This window comes from Lycium ferocissimum, chromosome 9, assembly GCF_029784015.1.
Source record: "Lycium ferocissimum isolate CSIRO_LF1 chromosome 9, AGI_CSIRO_Lferr_CH_V1, whole genome shotgun sequence".
NCBI classification, from domain to species: domain Eukaryota; kingdom Viridiplantae; phylum Streptophyta; class Magnoliopsida; order Solanales; family Solanaceae; genus Lycium; species Lycium ferocissimum.
Genome location: NC_081350.1, coordinates 2,046,472 through 2,063,081, shown reverse-complemented (window position 1 = coordinate 2,063,081; position 16,610 = coordinate 2,046,472). Strand labels below are relative to the sequence as shown.

At 36.4% G+C, this 16,610-nt stretch overlaps 1 protein-coding gene across 3 annotated transcripts; it reads right to left on the bottom strand.

Annotated features, from left to right (window-relative positions):
- Positions 1-1,238: 1,238 nt before the first annotated feature.
- Positions 1,239-14,711, bottom strand: LOC132029507 (PX domain-containing protein EREL2). Of its 3 annotated transcripts, XM_059418749.1 has the most exons (10): positions 14,379-14,704; positions 10,931-11,041; positions 8,426-8,524; positions 8,164-8,250; positions 7,646-7,754; positions 6,711-7,519; positions 3,835-3,999; positions 3,495-3,734; positions 2,765-2,980; positions 1,239-1,714 (listed from the first exon to the last, which is right to left on the bottom strand). In XM_059418749.1, the coding sequence occupies exons 1-10, from the start codon at positions 14,466-14,468 to the stop codon at positions 1,466-1,468; spliced, it is 2,175 nt and encodes a 724-aa protein (XP_059274732.1). In that variant the 5' UTR covers positions 14,469-14,704; the 3' UTR covers positions 1,239-1,465. The 3 variants fall into 3 exon arrangements, with proteins under 3 accessions (XP_059274732.1, XP_059274733.1, XP_059274734.1); XM_059418750.1 differs by lacking the exon at positions 14,379-14,704 and having other exon boundaries at positions 8,426-8,516; XM_059418751.1 differs by lacking the exons at positions 3,495-3,734; positions 3,835-3,999 and having other exon boundaries at positions 14,379-14,711.
- Positions 14,712-16,610: the final 1,899 nt, after the last annotated feature.

The window sequence follows — 16,610 nt, the reverse complement described above, 5'->3', positions numbered from 1 at the left end:
GCCGGTTGGTTTCTACGTAAAAATCATTATGTTCTTTACTTACTTGCAATTTATATTCTGCAAGACGCTAGCATAAAACATGTAGAGTAACATTTTCCATCATACAGGCGAAAATTGGATACTGCATAGGATAGGAAGTAGGTCGTGCAACCCAACATATTCTGAATCCGAAACTCTCGTTAACTCCTTAAATTACCCTAATATATGATTTATTTATTTAAAAAAAAAAAAAAAAAAAAAAAGGATGGCACATTAACTTGATTACACGGGCTCGACTTCTTTTTCTTATTTTTTTTTTTTTCAAATGAACAAAAGTAAAATAAGGCCCTAAATTCTACCTCCAAAGTCCAAAGTGACAAGCTTATTGAGCTTTGTTCAGTCAATTTTGTTTCACGAATTATCTTGACGTGCAAAGATAAAACAAAAACTCAGGATTTTAATGAACTACCACAAAAAGAATAATAGAAAGTAATGGAATAATACGAAAAAAGAAAGATCACTAGAAAGGAACGGTACAACTCGTAACATGTGAATTTGGTATAGTTAACATATTTGGCCTGAGCTACTTAGCTTAGCTTTGCCAAGAGCGGAAGTTGATGCAAACCGAAGTCCAAACCCTCAACGTACTTGATACATGGTGGGTTTGGCAATATATTGTTAACTAATTATTCGGTTCATCCTAATCGTGTTTATTTTATTGCAAATGCAAATATTCAATCGCAATTAATATGAGAAAAGTACAATTTATTCACGTACTTATAAGTAGATTAGCATTTGCAGTTGATATTGCTGAGTGTTTCTTCTCTCTTTTTTTTTTTTTTAAAAAAAAATACAGTAAAAGTGAAACTGTATATTTGATTAATCCTAGATGATGAGCCAAAACCAGTTCCTCCAGACCTCTGTATTGGTGTCATACATTGATACACAAAGTCAGCAAGGCAAATCTAGTTTCAGGCCATGTTAGTAATGATCGTACTGTAGTATGGCTTGTGCACTAATACAGAGGTCTGGACGAACTGGTTTTGGCTCATCATCTAGGATTAAGTGTAGTGGTTCTTCACCTGGTTTGGAACATCATTGAAGAAAGATCTGGAACATCATTATGGGGTATGTTCAAGTGTACAGATTTGTAATGCATATCAAATTTTTGCTGGCTTGATTATTTTGCCACAATGATATGCTATCAAGCAACCATGTCAGTACAAAGAAGTATATAATTCGATGTGGAAGAACGCATATCCAAATCTTAAGTTCGCTTATTAAATGAATAGAATCCTTCTCTTTTATCTATGAAGTTAGACATTTTGCATACAACTTCAATTGTTGCATCTTTATAGCTGTATACATAATGATGCCGTGATATTACAATACCAACAGTCATGTTGGATGTCAACTCTAGATCATTTTCTTGGAAGTAGGTTCAGATACACTAGATATGACAAAATTTTACAATATTTACCTGAATTCAACTATCTAAATGCTTGTTTTGTATAGTTTCACTCGAAGGATCTTCACACTCTCCAGGAGATGACATTTTCTTTTTCAGAGCATAACGCATGACTGAGTTCACCTGTTTCCTCAACTTACCGTTATCAACAAGGACATTTGTCAGCATGTTTCTCAACTTTTCATCTACAGTCCAGGAGTCACTATTTACATCATTCACTTTCTCAGCAGTAGCAGAAGAGGAATCGGCTCCTTGGTCTGTGTTCACCTGATAAAAACAAGTCACAACTACTCACATGAGAGATTAAACAAACAGCAAACTAATATATGCAAATTCTTCAGGTAAAGCTGAGGCAACAGGTTGACAAATTATAACAAACCAGAGCAACACAAAACAAGATGATGTAGCCTGTAAATACAAAATCAGGACCTAGGTCACTGGTACATAAAAAGTATTGAGTTTCTAGTTTGTGAACCTTGGTTTAACCAACGTGTTCCACCACAAGATTTTTCTCTGGCTCATAAAAAAAATAATTAAATATCAATAATCAACCAGCCGTGTTCTAAATAAATGTGTGCCCACCAAAAAGAACACCTAGGACTCTTTTTTTTTTTTTTCTCTCTTCGAAAACTGGTAAATTAGAACATCTAGGATTCTTAAGTGTGTGACCATCTCCTTTAATAGCTTAAGCTGTCAGAGAGAGCAACAATTTTATTATTTTATTATATTCTCAACACGCCCCCTCACGCGCGGGCCTGATTCTTTTTCATGGGCCAAGCATGTGGAAATTCTTTTTGTCAATGGGTAGTGGTGAGATTCAATTCCAAAACCTCTGCCTGCTCTGATACCATGTTGAAGTGTCACCATCTCATCTAAAAGCTTAAGCTGTTAGAGAGAGCACACTTTTATTATTTAATTGTATTCTCAACAAGGACCTATGCTGCTCAGACTCTCAAAAATTCCGTTAGGGTGCGTGCCAGGCAGTCCAAAAGTAGTGCATTTTTTGAGAGATGCTGAGAGTGTAGAGTTGAGAATATTGATTATGTTACTCAATGTCATGGGATTTATATCATACAAGATTTCAAGTGCCACATTAGTTTATATCTCATCTTCCCCTGTGAGGTCTGTCTTACCATTTGCCAACATGATAAAAAAGTCAAAGTATAAGAGAATGAAATGCATCAAGCTTTACATGCCACTTTCCACAGTAGAAACAGCTATCACAAAATTGCAACTCAAAAGTCATTTTGCTGAAAATTCTCAATAGAAAGTGGGAACTGTCTTGAAATGTAGAAATGAAAATAGCAGCTTCAATACCTCTGAAAGGAGAAGGTTGATTTGGTTGTCATAGGTCGTGAGGAGATTCAAGGCATCTGAGCATGAGGGATCCATGACAAGGTCGTCTTCATTTTCGTTGACTAAATTAATGTTGCATTCTTCAAACCGCTGTCGAAGAACTTGGCATTCATTTAGCAGCTTCATGAAAGATGTCCTTGCTTGTTCATTGGCTTTCCTCTCCTCTTCGTAGAGTCTCTGCATATGCAAGAGAACGTTCAGTAACAAAAAGAATAATTAACAGACGAGGATATGCAGATCTGTCAATGCATGAATCCAGTTAATCCTTTTTAAACTAAAAGAGATCTCCACAATTGCGCAAATTATACTGAAAGGGTCTAAGTTTTTCTCCTACTACTATACTACCCTTTCCTTTCACTCCTCATAAAGTTTAGTATTGTAAATAAATTTACGGACAGGACTGGAAGGAATTGTGTCAGAATAGCGAGTCGGTCATAATTCATATTCCATTATTGGATAGGTACGACCAATCCACTTTAACTGAAAGATTTTCATCAAAGTCAAAGCAACTTTTATATAGAATATATTCACAGATAATTGAATCATAATCAACATAGAGCTGCAAGAGGGACTGAAGAGCAGTTCACACCAAGACAAAGTTATAAATTCTTGAAGAAAGGACTAACACAGAAAATGATCAGTCTAGGAGGAAAATTAATGTGAACAACAGCAATGGAGTAGCAAGGTATACCTCAGCCTCCAATTTTTCTTTAAACGAGTGATTTAGCTGCTGCTTCAAATCTGCTTGTGAGACTCGAAGAGATCTTACTTCTTTAACGAGAATTTTAAGATCAGCTTTTGATTTTACTTCAAGTTCTTGATGTTGTTTCTGCAACTCATCAAGCTTCCGTTTTGTGGCATCCAACTCCTGCAAGACTCTGTCATTCTCCGGACTGGCATTGTCTTCCATGGAAGCATTGCCCAGCTTATCCTGGCGAGGTGTGACAAACATAGCGTCTGATCTTAAACATTCTAACTGAGAAGAAAATCATCACAAACCAGAGGATAATCAAGTGAAATGGTGGAAAAACCTTTTGTGGGTTCAATTTCAGCTCCATTTCCAATGACTTCCGTCGAAGCTCTTCCATATCCCACTGTATCTGGGTGACCCTTTCCCTTTCAACCAAGATTGCTTGCTCAAGGTTTTCTTTGCTTTTCTGTTTAGTAGCCTCGAGCTCCACTTCCAAATCCTTAACCTGGTATAGTAACCATTATCTCAGAACAACAGAGCATCACAGAGTAACCCATTTATGACCCCAAAAATTAGGTCTTTTCAGAGAACTATTTTCTCACAAACAAAACGGTTTATGCCTGACTATGACGCCATCGACATTCTCCATTTTTTAATAACATGGTGCTCGGGCAACCTTCGACGCACATCAATTAATCTATTGGGCGGTCTATGGCTGCTACTTACACCAACACATATATTGGGTAACTCACCCACCAAGGTTTACGCAAATTGGCAGAAATCGTATAGTGTTGCCTCTGCTAGAGTTGAGCCTTGGTTCCGAAGGTTGTCACTCCAGCTCTTAGACCACTAAGACATACCCCCTTAGGGCCAACATCATCTCTATTCTTAATGCAGATTAGCATCATGTCATTAACATAGATCTTTCTTTTAACTATTACCTACAATTTAGAAGCAAGAAGAAAAGAAACTTGCCAGATACGTAAGTTTCTTTCTTTAATCCACAACTTTTTCACCTTCTTCACATATATAATAAGGAAGGTTCTTTGGATTACTATTCCCGTGGAACCAACCAGGAATAAAATGTTCACCATTGGTTTGCTTAGTTATCTGATCCTAAAAATGTCTAAGAAAGAATATAATTAAAATCTTTGCTTAAATGATGACTTATGAGTCTTCCCAATTATGATGTCTTACAGTAAATCAGCAATTATAGATTTCAGCACAAGCACTCAGGTTTCCAACTTGTCTAATATTTTAGCATTCTCCTCTCAGAAACTGAATTGGTGAAGGAAATACAAACTCATTTTGTTCTACTTAAATCAACTCATACTTCCACATAGCAGAGTGTTCATCTTTCATCTCTTTACTTCTTTTTTTTCTTTTTTTTATGGAGTTGGGTTCATTTGTTAAAGATATCATAATATATTCCTTGTATCTGCTTCATGGAGGAACAAATTTTAAAAGGCTTTTCAACAGCCATAATCAAAATAGACCCATCATCGGTGATTTATCTTACTACTAGGGGGTTATTATTAGGAGCGCTTTTTCAGCATCATATGGTAATTTAAGGTCATTAACCCATGATCCAAGTAGTTCAAGGTCTCTCTGGTTGCTATGCTACGTATCCAGTAGCATTGTCAAGTAGCAATACATAAACACGTTTATTCTCGAAAAGCCTTAGTAGCACCGCTACACCAAGGATATACATTTTCTATGGCGGAAGATTGATTTCATCCAATATCCTTATAAAACATGCAAGAAGCTTTAATTTCTTTTATTTTTATATTGGTGCGGGAAGCGTTGATTACCAAAATTTAGGTACTATTGAGGATCAAGAGCCTCGTAACTTTTTTATAAATAAACAAACAAGTCTCATATCCTATTGTAAGTGGTACAAAGGAATTGCAAAAGCAGTAAAAGAAGAATGCTTCCCATAGCAAGCTAACAGTTATTGCATGATGTTTCCCTTCTATGATTTTTATTAGATCAACATGCGGAACTCTATACCTGACAGCCTTTATGATGAAAATCAAGAACCTATATTGGGCTTTTGTTATTTAGGGCGTCAAGAACAAGCTCTTGTGAACCCAAGAATTGGTGTGTGGACTTGTCTTCAAATTCAAGAAGCCCAAGGATGATTTCAAGCCCAAGAAGCCAAGTTAAAACTATTTCCTTCTAAAATTAGGATTAGTTGTTTTCCTTTTTCTAGTAGGTTTTACTTTCTTCTTTTCCTTGTAGAATAGGGATTTTACTTTTCCTTGTTTTTAGCTATTTCCTTTCTAGAGTAGAATAGGGATTTGTAGTCATCAAAGAAGAGACCCTAGGCCTATATAAAGGGTTCTTCTGCTTTGTTAAACACTATTCACGCTTTTAGCATAAAGCTAAATTTTGCAATAGAGTTATTTTCTCTATTTCTTGTTCCTTATCCTTGTTTTTGGTTCCAAGCAAGGTGGTGATTTCTTTATCACGTAAGTTGATTTCAAGTGGTGACTTAGGAACTTTATTGGTTCTTGTCTTCTTGATCATTCAAGAGCGTGTTTCTTGATTAAAATTCGTTCTATTTCGTAGCCAGAACCTTAACTTTCTTCCCATCGTTCCGCCCTCAATATTTACTTGTTTTTAAACGGGTAAATAGTTGTTTTCATAGTTCAGATCGTCATCTTTCACCTCGTTTTGGAATCACCTAATTCCGAGACCTATAACTTGAGTTACGTCAGTTTCTTGAATTCTGCCCATCAAGTCGCTTCAAGATCAAGATCCTGGTCGATTGGTTCTTTGTTAACTCGAAGAATCACATTACTTTAGCATCTTTTACATTCAAGGTCTGTCAGTTTGATTCTACAAAGTTTTAGACGTGTCACTGGAATATCCAAGGATCTGGGAAGGTGCAGAACATGCAATTACACTTGTTAGGCAGTAACTAGCTATGTGCAGGAAAATGGCCCAAAAAGAAAAGGAGAAAATATCGGGATTGTAGTGTGTTGAAAGATACATTGTTGCAAAAGGTGGGTTTTCTTTGCTTCTTAGTGGTCCGTGAATCATCTGGTAGTTTTGGGGTATGGCACTGGCAGACCTACAATGCAACTCGTAGCTCTGATACAGTGTTGTCATAGATAGCTTGTAACTTGGGAAGTTCTTATATATTCTCCTCAGCTTCATACTTAGCTTATACAAGTAGTCGTCTTTTTCAAAGAAAATTAGAAAAAGAAATACCTTAGTTGTGAGGTAGTCTTTCACAGCAATTTCCTGATTTAATCTTGAGATAAGATCCTCCATGTCAGTTTTTGCTGTTATTAGTCTCCTTTGCATGGTTGCAAGCACCCTGTTCATTTTTTGGCGCTGATCTGAAGAAAGTAATAATTGCACATCACTTGGCAGCAGTAAGTCAGTGTTCTCAATGTTCGCTGACGTCTCAGCCGCTCTGGGTACGTCAACCAGCCCTTGTCCATATAAACTGGGAATTGCTGAGCCTGACAATTCACTGCCCCTTTGGGAACTTGTATCGCTTCCAATGCTCTCACCAGATAACTTCCTAGCATGACGGATAACTTTGGTGTTCTCCCGCTCCAAAGAGAGTCTGTTCATACCATCAGTACCAACAGCAAGATCAGACGATTTGGAAGCATTTCCATTACCTTTATTGTTCTCTTCAAATTTATCAGTCTCTCTGCTGTGCACCCTATGTCTAGGATAATTTCCAAGTTGATCTAGAATAGCCTGACCCATGAACAAGCCTTCATCAATGTTGGACATCCCAAACTTCACAAACTTATCTATTGGACTTGTTGCATCCTCATCCAAAGAGAGATCATCTGTCCCAAAATCAGAGTTATTATCCCTTCCGAGGCGTGGTGTGCCAACATCAGATATCTCATAAGCTGTGTCACTGCCATAATCTGATGTGAGCGATGAACTCCCAGCTATTGCAGACAAGCTTAGATTAGGATGAACTTGAAGGGAAGAAACAGAACTATTCACAGAAGGATTTGATTCTGAAGCATGTTGGTTTTCATCTAGGAATGCTGAAAGAGTTATAGTACTAACGTTAAACTCTTGGACATAACACAAAGATAATTCTAAAAATCAAATTAGCCACATGTATCATCTTTTTCAGAGAGATGACATTAATATTGTAGCAACAGACATACAAGATCTAGCAGCAGCTTCCAGTTCGAGAAAAGATGCCACTGGAACACTTCTTGATATATCAATATCAGATAGTAATTTGGTCATCCATTCCTCCAAGGAGGACCTTCTCTGGAAACATACAAGTACATGAAAATTAGAATTATCATATAGAACTGCAGCTGCAAGCATCACTTGGAAAGAAACCTTTGTAGTTAACCCAATACTTTCATTCATTATTTCTAAAATAAAAGACAAAACTTACATTTTGAACAATTGACGCTGCCAATTAACATCCAATAGTTTGTTGCAATTTTTTTTTTATTTTTTTTTTTTTCAGTAGAGCCATTTGTTATCAGAATATTGAAGAGAAGAAGTCTGTAAATTCCATAATATAAAAACTAACCATACAGAAATTTGGCTCTAATTTAAGGATATATGTGATTCTGTTCCGAATTAAACTTTTAGTTTCAAGAAAAGACAAATGACAACAATTTCACCACACATCTTGCATGATGAAACTAGCAAGTATAATGCTTACCTCTTCTAGAAGGGTTCTAGTTTTCATCCGCAAGAAACCCTTGGGTGGGGCAGGAGGAATATTCTTCCTTGGAAACATTCTTTTCAGCTGTGACACAGAATCAACCACACTATTAAGTACCCTGTGATTATTAAAATCCTCATAAAAGAAGGCAACTGTCAACTTTGATTATGGCCCAAGAACTTACTCATGTCCTCTTAACCTAAAAATTTAGAAAAAGAAAAATATATCTGAAAAGAGTGTAGAGTGTGCGCAAACTTACAGCAGCAAGAAACTTCAAGAAATCATTGAACCTTCTTAATACGACCCGTGTAGTTGTATTCCCTTCTGGTGATTGTAAGCCAACCAAAACCCTGTAAAACTGTCCTTTAACATTGTTAAGTTTAAACTTCAATAAATGGTAACACATAAGAACCAAGTCTTGACAAAGGAAAAAAACGCAACAGGTTATAAGTTTACTATAGGCAAGGTCCGCTGGACCGAGGTCCATGTTTGAGATGTAAAAATGAGTTCAACATGGGGTTTCAAAAATCAAATTCCAGTTAGCTATTAATGATGAGAAATCAACTACAGACATGCCAGCTTCTCACAAGAACAATTATATTTTATTTAAAAAAAAAAAAAAAAATTGGAAAACTTAAATAACTCCTTTTGTAGCTGAAAATGATTAAACCTTCTTGCACTTTTGTCAAAAAAGAACGATAATATTTTTTCCAGTTTAAGAAAGTTTACTTATACACTTCGAGAACTCTATCATACATTCGATTCCTCATCTCATCAAAGTAGAATTTCCTTGGGTAGACGCAGAGAGAAAACTCAATCCAACACCACCTGCTACTTCAACTATTGGAAGTTTGAAAGTCCATAGAGAATCTCTGGTCTCATATATTTTATTTATTTTTTCATCCATAGAGAACCTTAGTCGCATCATAACCAGAAAATGACCACAAGATAAATGATATGAGAACTTTCTATTTTACATCTGAGTTACACTAGTAATTTGTTAGAAAAAGCTAAACTCATGATATATAACTATTCCCATCTTTTGCTTAAGAATCATTTATCACAATAATTAAGGGTGACGAAAACATGGAAACACCACAAAAATCACTATAAAAATTGTGAACATCCTCAAACCTGGCAACTGACATATGCTAGGACCTACTATGCTAAAGGAACTCTTCATACTATTGAATGATAGTTTCCAAATAAAGTCGGACACTACAAAAGATGAATCTGCAGATACATTCGTAGCGAAATGCAGAAGAAATCAAGCTGCTGACTGCTACTCATTTCTTAAATTTGGGGTGTGCACTGAATGATGCCAGGTTCAGCGAATGATATATGGATGGGATGTCGCCCCACTAGCCATCATGTGGGTCTTGTGAAACGAGAGAAATAAGAGAGCTTTCGGCAGGTTAGAAAATGCTTTTGTACATTTGGGAATAACCTCTTATCTTTAGTTAAGTTTTGTGCACCCGTGAAGTTCCTGTGTGTATAGAAGATAGCTGACATTTGTAGAGAACCATATAACAGTGAAAGTTCTCTACTTTTTGGCAAATAGCTTGTAAGCGGGAATTATCCCACGTCAATAAAATCATTAACCTTATCAATAACGATAACAAAATAAAATTATATGTGCAATGTCAGAAAAAATAACTATAAACTATAAGATTGTTATGGAGAACGAAATTGTAAAGATGCAATTAAGTGAAATGTAAAAGGGTAAAATCCATCTGATCAAGGTTTTTTATTATTTTTTTGCTAAAGCATCTTAATCAAGTTTAAAACCATTTTAAATTTTTGATTAACACACAAAAATACCTAAGTTTTTAATTCAAATTTACTAACTAGTATTCTTATGGAGTAAATTTATGATTTCTATTTCATAATAACTAACGTATTCTTTTGATAAGCATAATAACTAACATAAACTTTTTTATCTACAAACATATTTGTTCACACCAATCCTTTAATAATTAATATATTCACGCACCATCTTCATTATCTAGTTCTATAGAGGCAAATTAAGGCTTTTTAAGTTTATAGGTTCTAAATTCTAAGACAAGATAGGTTTATTTATACATATTAAGTAAATTTTTAACACAAAGACAAGGTTTAGGCCAAAGTTACTAGAATCTGCCGAACCTGTAAGCAACGATGTAGATCACCCTGGTTCCTAAGTTACTTGGACTCTTCAAAAGTGTTGTCGCACCCGTGTCGGATCCTCCAAAAATACACTACTTTTGAAGGATCCGACACGCACCAGACGACATTTTAGGAGAGTCCGAGTAACATAGCCTGGTTCTACCCTTTTTTCTTTGTGTGTGTGGTAGTGGTGGTAGGGTGGGTGTGTGTGTGGGGGGGGGGGGGGGAGTGTAAATCGTAAATATATCTAGTGCTATCCTGTTAAGGCAGAGCGAATTTGCTAAGGCACACACAAAGCCCTAACCCCTTGGCCTGCAAGAAAGTGCCACCAAAGCTTGGTGAAACATTGAACCTGCATTGCACTAGGTTTTAGGGCTTAAACGCGCTTTTTAACAACAATGATTTGTCAAATCTTCCCGATGGTCATAGAAATTCTATCTGAAGATCAAGAGCATCCTCTATTTAGAAAATATAGATTATGAAATCATTACCACCACGTCTTTAGCATTTCAGATCTTTAATAATCCTTAGTTATTTGTTTGAAAGACGTACTAGTATCACATTAACTCTATATCATAATGAATTGAATATTTAACTGCATGGATAAAAGGCTGAATACCACTATGGGATCTGAATTTGTCGATTTTGCCAGGACAACCCACGAAGGAATTGTAACACAGTAGCTCCAGCCCGTGTGAGGATCATGAGGCCAAACAGTTTCTCGTCCAGCCTGGATAGAATGTTAAGCATATGTGAGTTTTTTTCCAGGGAAAAAATCAAAACAATATATGACAGGAAGTCTGGAAGGTACACCATTTTTTTGAAAAAGCATTTGTGCGTCAGTACAAGTTAAACAAGTTCAATGTTCCATCTCTTTGAGAGAAAGTCATTTGGCGAGAGAATTCATGCGGAGAAAATTAACCAAGAGTTATATCCTCGATTAGGTCATAAAGATATACTCATTACCAAAGAAAAAGAAAAACTCGATATAAGCAATCCTTATTCCATTCAAATTCTACAACGTCATATATGTTCATGAACTAATCGAGTCGTGGAACAATGCCTTGGTTCACAGATCTAAATGCCTATGCATTTTGCTGCTTGGCCTACTATGTTGAATGCTAGATTAAAAGTTCTCATAGATCACTCAAGCAAAGTTAACAAACTGAAGCTTATTAAATCAAACAAACTGCCAAATGGAGAACAGTGATGATATGAACAACCTAATTCAGTATCACCAAGCATAAAGTATGTATCAATAGCCACAACGATAAGACAATTCACTTGTCTTAACTTTCTAGATTACTTGTTAATAAAGTCAAGGTAATATCAAATACTGTCACAAAGGAAGTCATCCAATTCTTTGCTGACCTAAGATATTTTCTAAACGCCAATAAATATTTGCACAATGATGGAAAGTTCTGACTATATGCTTCTTTATGAGAAGAAAAGGAAGTACTGATTACATGATTCACCACCCATTTGTCTCCATTATGCGTCGTGTGCCATAAGAAAGTCAACATCGAAGCTCGTCTAACTTAAACGTTATTATAACAGGGTAGCAACAATGAGCAACGAGCACCGGGAAGTCAACTACGACTACCATCAATCTATAATCAAGGATACTCAGCTTTTTATGCACTAGATAATAGTTCGAATGGACCATAACATTCACTTTGAAACTTATGAAGACTGGCCAAATTATGAAATTGCTGTATCTAAGTTTCATTCTTACCGCTTACTTAGGTTCTTATGTGTTTTGCACAATAACATTCCAGCTGAATTGAACCACAAGGATATCAAGGCAAAGAGAAGATGCCGACCAGTGAACCTCTGTTCCTTCCACAAGAATGACAAAGCCAGCATTTGATTTCTCAAAAAATATCAATTAACAGCAAGAAACAATGTTCTGTCTTTAGTCCTATTTCTCAAGTTATAGCCTATTGATACCAAGCTATGTTACGTAGACACGGCTATGGTAGAGAGCTCGGCTACTAGGGGTGGGCATGGTACGATATTGAAAACTTCGGTTGGGAAATTTCGGTTTTCGGTTTTTAAAAATACTATACCATTACCGTTCCGAATTAATTCGGTTGATTCGGTATTTTTAAGTTGGGTTTCGGTACAAAAAAAGTACGGTAAATCGGTAACCATAGTTTGTTCGACTTCGACTTACCTATACTAGTATAATGGAGAATTATGGCTTCGGCTTTTCAAGAAATGTTTCAATTTTATCATACTAACACCTTACACATGTAATTTTCAAAAGGAAGTATAATTAGCAATTCCTTTACTAATCAATTGCCAGAACATTTCAATCAAGATAGAGTAGTCAAAGTTCCAACGTCTAAACAATTAGTCATGTACTAATGCTAATTTATATATTTGTTAGTATTATAATGATATACATAAATTGTATATGTAACTATATACTTCGGTATGACATTCGGTATTTCGGTATTCTTTTTATAAATACTGAATACCAAAAAGTTTTAAAATGCCTACCAAGTACCATAATAACGAAACCCCGGCATCAAAAAATTCTGTTTCGGCATGGTATTCAGTATCTACCGTACCATGCCTACCCCTATCGGCTACTTCTCCTCAACACTTCTTTTTCTCCATGCCCGTTCCGCACTTGCTTCGTGTGCCTTTGGCACTTTGCTCTCCTCTTATTTGTCAATTGGACAGTTCGAATGGACTTCGCTGGCTGGACCAGGTGTCAGCCCCCTTACATGGCCTTACGACTTCGAGGAAACCTGTGTTTTTTATAAGCAGTCACTATGATCCCCTTTGTGAGGAGGCAGCCCTCCTACCAAAGTTACAGCTATCTGATACCATGTACATGTAATGTTTCCTAACTTCTAGCGTGTATTGAACATCTGCACAAGGTACCGACAGACTATGTGACACCTATGTTGTGTCACACCAATTCCACATAGGTACGCAAGGAAAATGAAGCAAGGGCGGACCTCTGTAGAGCCAATGAGGTTCAATTGAATCCCTTCATTGAAAAACTATACTAAGCAAATAGGGCAAAAAAATATTTTTTTTTTTAATTATATATTAATTGTTGAATCCCTTTGAGATAAGGGAAAATTTTAGCAAAGTAGCAAGGGGGATTCAAAAATTGATTTAGGCCATAGGTTCAAAAGTGTACAATTCTAGTATTTTTACTCCCCCATTGAAACGAAGGATCCCTGGAATATAGGTACCAAGTAATTTACTTATTGCCACTTACTTGAAAATCTATATGTATAGTGTGTGTTTATGCTCAACTCTTTCAACAGGCTTTACTATGTTGGTTAATCAGCTAGGAGACAAACAGCCAGCTGACTTGACATATTGGCAAAGTTCAGAGGTCTTTCCTATTAATGCTAACAGGACATATTGGCTAAAGATTGCATTTATTGGACCGAGATACATGCAACATTTTGCTAATTTCTAGAGTTAATGGTCAGAAACAAACCTGAATTATCACTTCTCCACGTTTCACACCCTAACTATTAGTAGTGCCCTTTTCCTATCTAAACTATCCCCATTTACTCAACTAGGTGTGTTTTAATACGTAGATGATGATAGTTCAGGTAGGAAAAGGGAACAACTGATAATTGGGGTGTGAAACTCGCGAAAAAAGTGATAGTTCAGGTGTGTTTTTGACCATTATCTCTAATTTCTAATGTGTTACAAGAATCTGTACGGAGCCCCAAACCCATTGTCACATCCATCGGACATCAGGCACATCAAGACAAATGAAGAACCCCTTAACACGGGTACCAGGTAATTTGCCTATTGCCAATTATTGTAAAACATTAACTTAACAGGCCTACTGTGTTGATAAATCAGCTAGGGCATATTGATTAAATTCACAAGTTCATCCAAATAAAGCCGATGCCATTTCCTTCCAAGAACTGATCAGAAGTCTAATTCTACTGTTCCCAATCCCAATTCAACATGATCAATCAATACCCATAAAAGTTTCATACGTACCATTCAGTAAAGAGATGGATAGATCCATGAAAACATGTAGTAAATTAGAATAGGAAGTGGATAAAGAAAAGACTGACCCAATTCTTGGGAGGAGGGCTCCAATCCATACCCAATGGCAAAGGCGAAGTCCCATCATGTCTATGCTTCGGCGGACTTTGCCTCTGCATAGCTAACTGAATCACAACTCAAAATCAATCAATTTACCTCTCTTTATGTACAATTAAGAAAGATCAGTCAGTTGGTGTGCAAAGAATAGTGGAAAGTGGAGAGTCTGGAGAAGCAACAATCTTGATTTGTTTTGTATGTAAAATGTGTTTTGATCTCTCTGAGCTTCTTAACCAGGCAGGCGCATTATAACAAAATAGAGTTGGACGTGTCTAAAATGTGCCCTGCTTGGGATTCCTTTCTTCTCAAGCGCGTGTGCCACGCGGATAATTGCCCCCCAACCAATTTTTCTTCTTTATATATGCCAACAGTGACACAAGAAAAAAAGACAAGTTTATGTATGTATTTTTCAACTAATTAATAAACTTAGTCGAGGTTTAAAGGCAAGGAGGTTGATAGTATCGTACTTGTTTTATGGTATAAGCAAAGAAATTTTTTTCATTCTTGGGCAAGTTTATATGTGTTTTCTCAAGTGTCCATTACGTAGAATGATCCAACCGGTCGTTTTATGTTCTAAAACCCCGTTTTCCTATATGAGACTTCTTATATGTTCAATTGGTGATTATGACTTGCGAGTATTGGTGGCACGGTCTCGAGGGACTCCAGAGCGTTCTAGAGCATTTGAACATAAACTTGCTTAAACTTTACAGAGTTAACCAAAGTCAACATTTTGGGTAAACAAGTTTGGATTCCTGATTTGAAGGTTCCAATAGGTTCGTATGATGATTTTGAACTTTTCTTTAAATTTTGGTTTAGTTTTCGAGGTGGTTCTAGTCGGTTTGTAACGCATTCTGCATAAATAACATTCTAAGAGAAGGAAAAAACCGACCCACTTCTTGTACATGTGGTCAAAAGGATAATTCCACTGCATGGTTAGGTTCGTATCATCATTTGTGACTCATAAAACTGGTTTTTTCCAATTTCGAGTTAGTTCGATATGTTTTCATACAATTTTGAAGCGTTTTGACAATTGCTGATTTTTCTGGTGCTGGTTTGTTCTTCACAACAGTGAAGGGCATCTCGCTATAGCGAAGAGGAAAGTTAGGGTTGACCAGTCAATGCAATTTGTTCTATGCGATAGTGTCACGACCCAAGTAGTCGCAAGTGGCACCCACACAAATCCCCTAGTGGGCGAACATCCCCTTAACCTTTTTACTTAATCATTTGAACAATTATAAATTAATGACCAGAAATAAATCATGAATTAGCCAAAACATTGCCATAAATAAAATAATTGCGGAAGTCCTAACTATTACAACTCCAAAGATTCGAAATTCATCGTACAAGGACTCTAAAACATAAGTTGTCTAATGAATGAAATAAATGTCTAAAATAATCATAAATGTTTGGAATGAAAGTAGACATCCAAATAAGGAAAGATTTTCAAGCGGCATGGCATGGATAGGAGCTCACCCTCGGATCTGATCGGGAACTAGCCTCACGCTAGATATGAGGTCTGGAAGATGTCTCTGACACACAATCTGCACTCAAAAGGGGTGCAGCAAGGTAGTATCAATACAAACACTAAGTACTGGTAGGTGTCATACGCCGACTAAGATTAGTATCATGCATACGTTCATAAAATTAACAGAGTAGGCAGATAGGCACAACAGCACATAAACAAATAATGTCATCAACAGAATTCAGCCAACACAGGCATATGATAAGTCCAGTCAATCTCAGAAATTAGATAAGTTCAGACATCACAAGTTCAGTCATCAACCAAACACAAGAATAAAGTAGTGCAATGCAATGTAATAATGACAGAATCTTAATCGGGTACACACATGCTAAATTGTATTATTTCCCCAAATATCCATGACCTGTAGGGGACCCATGGTGTCCATGTATCACTAGCTCCAGAACTGATCACGGATCACGAGCCCATAACTAGGCCACATCCTCACCCCTTGTCAAATGTGCCTTTATATATATAAACATTTTGTTTCTCATCATGATGTGTTTCTCAACATATTCCAGTTCATTAGTAAATGTGGAGTATGATCAGTCAACAATATGAATATCAAGAACACAAGGCATCATGCCACAAGTCATATCAAGACTCAATCAATTCAACTCATCAAAAGCATGAATATGAAATCATCTCAATAACAAGAATAGTATATATGAACTGTTACACCCCG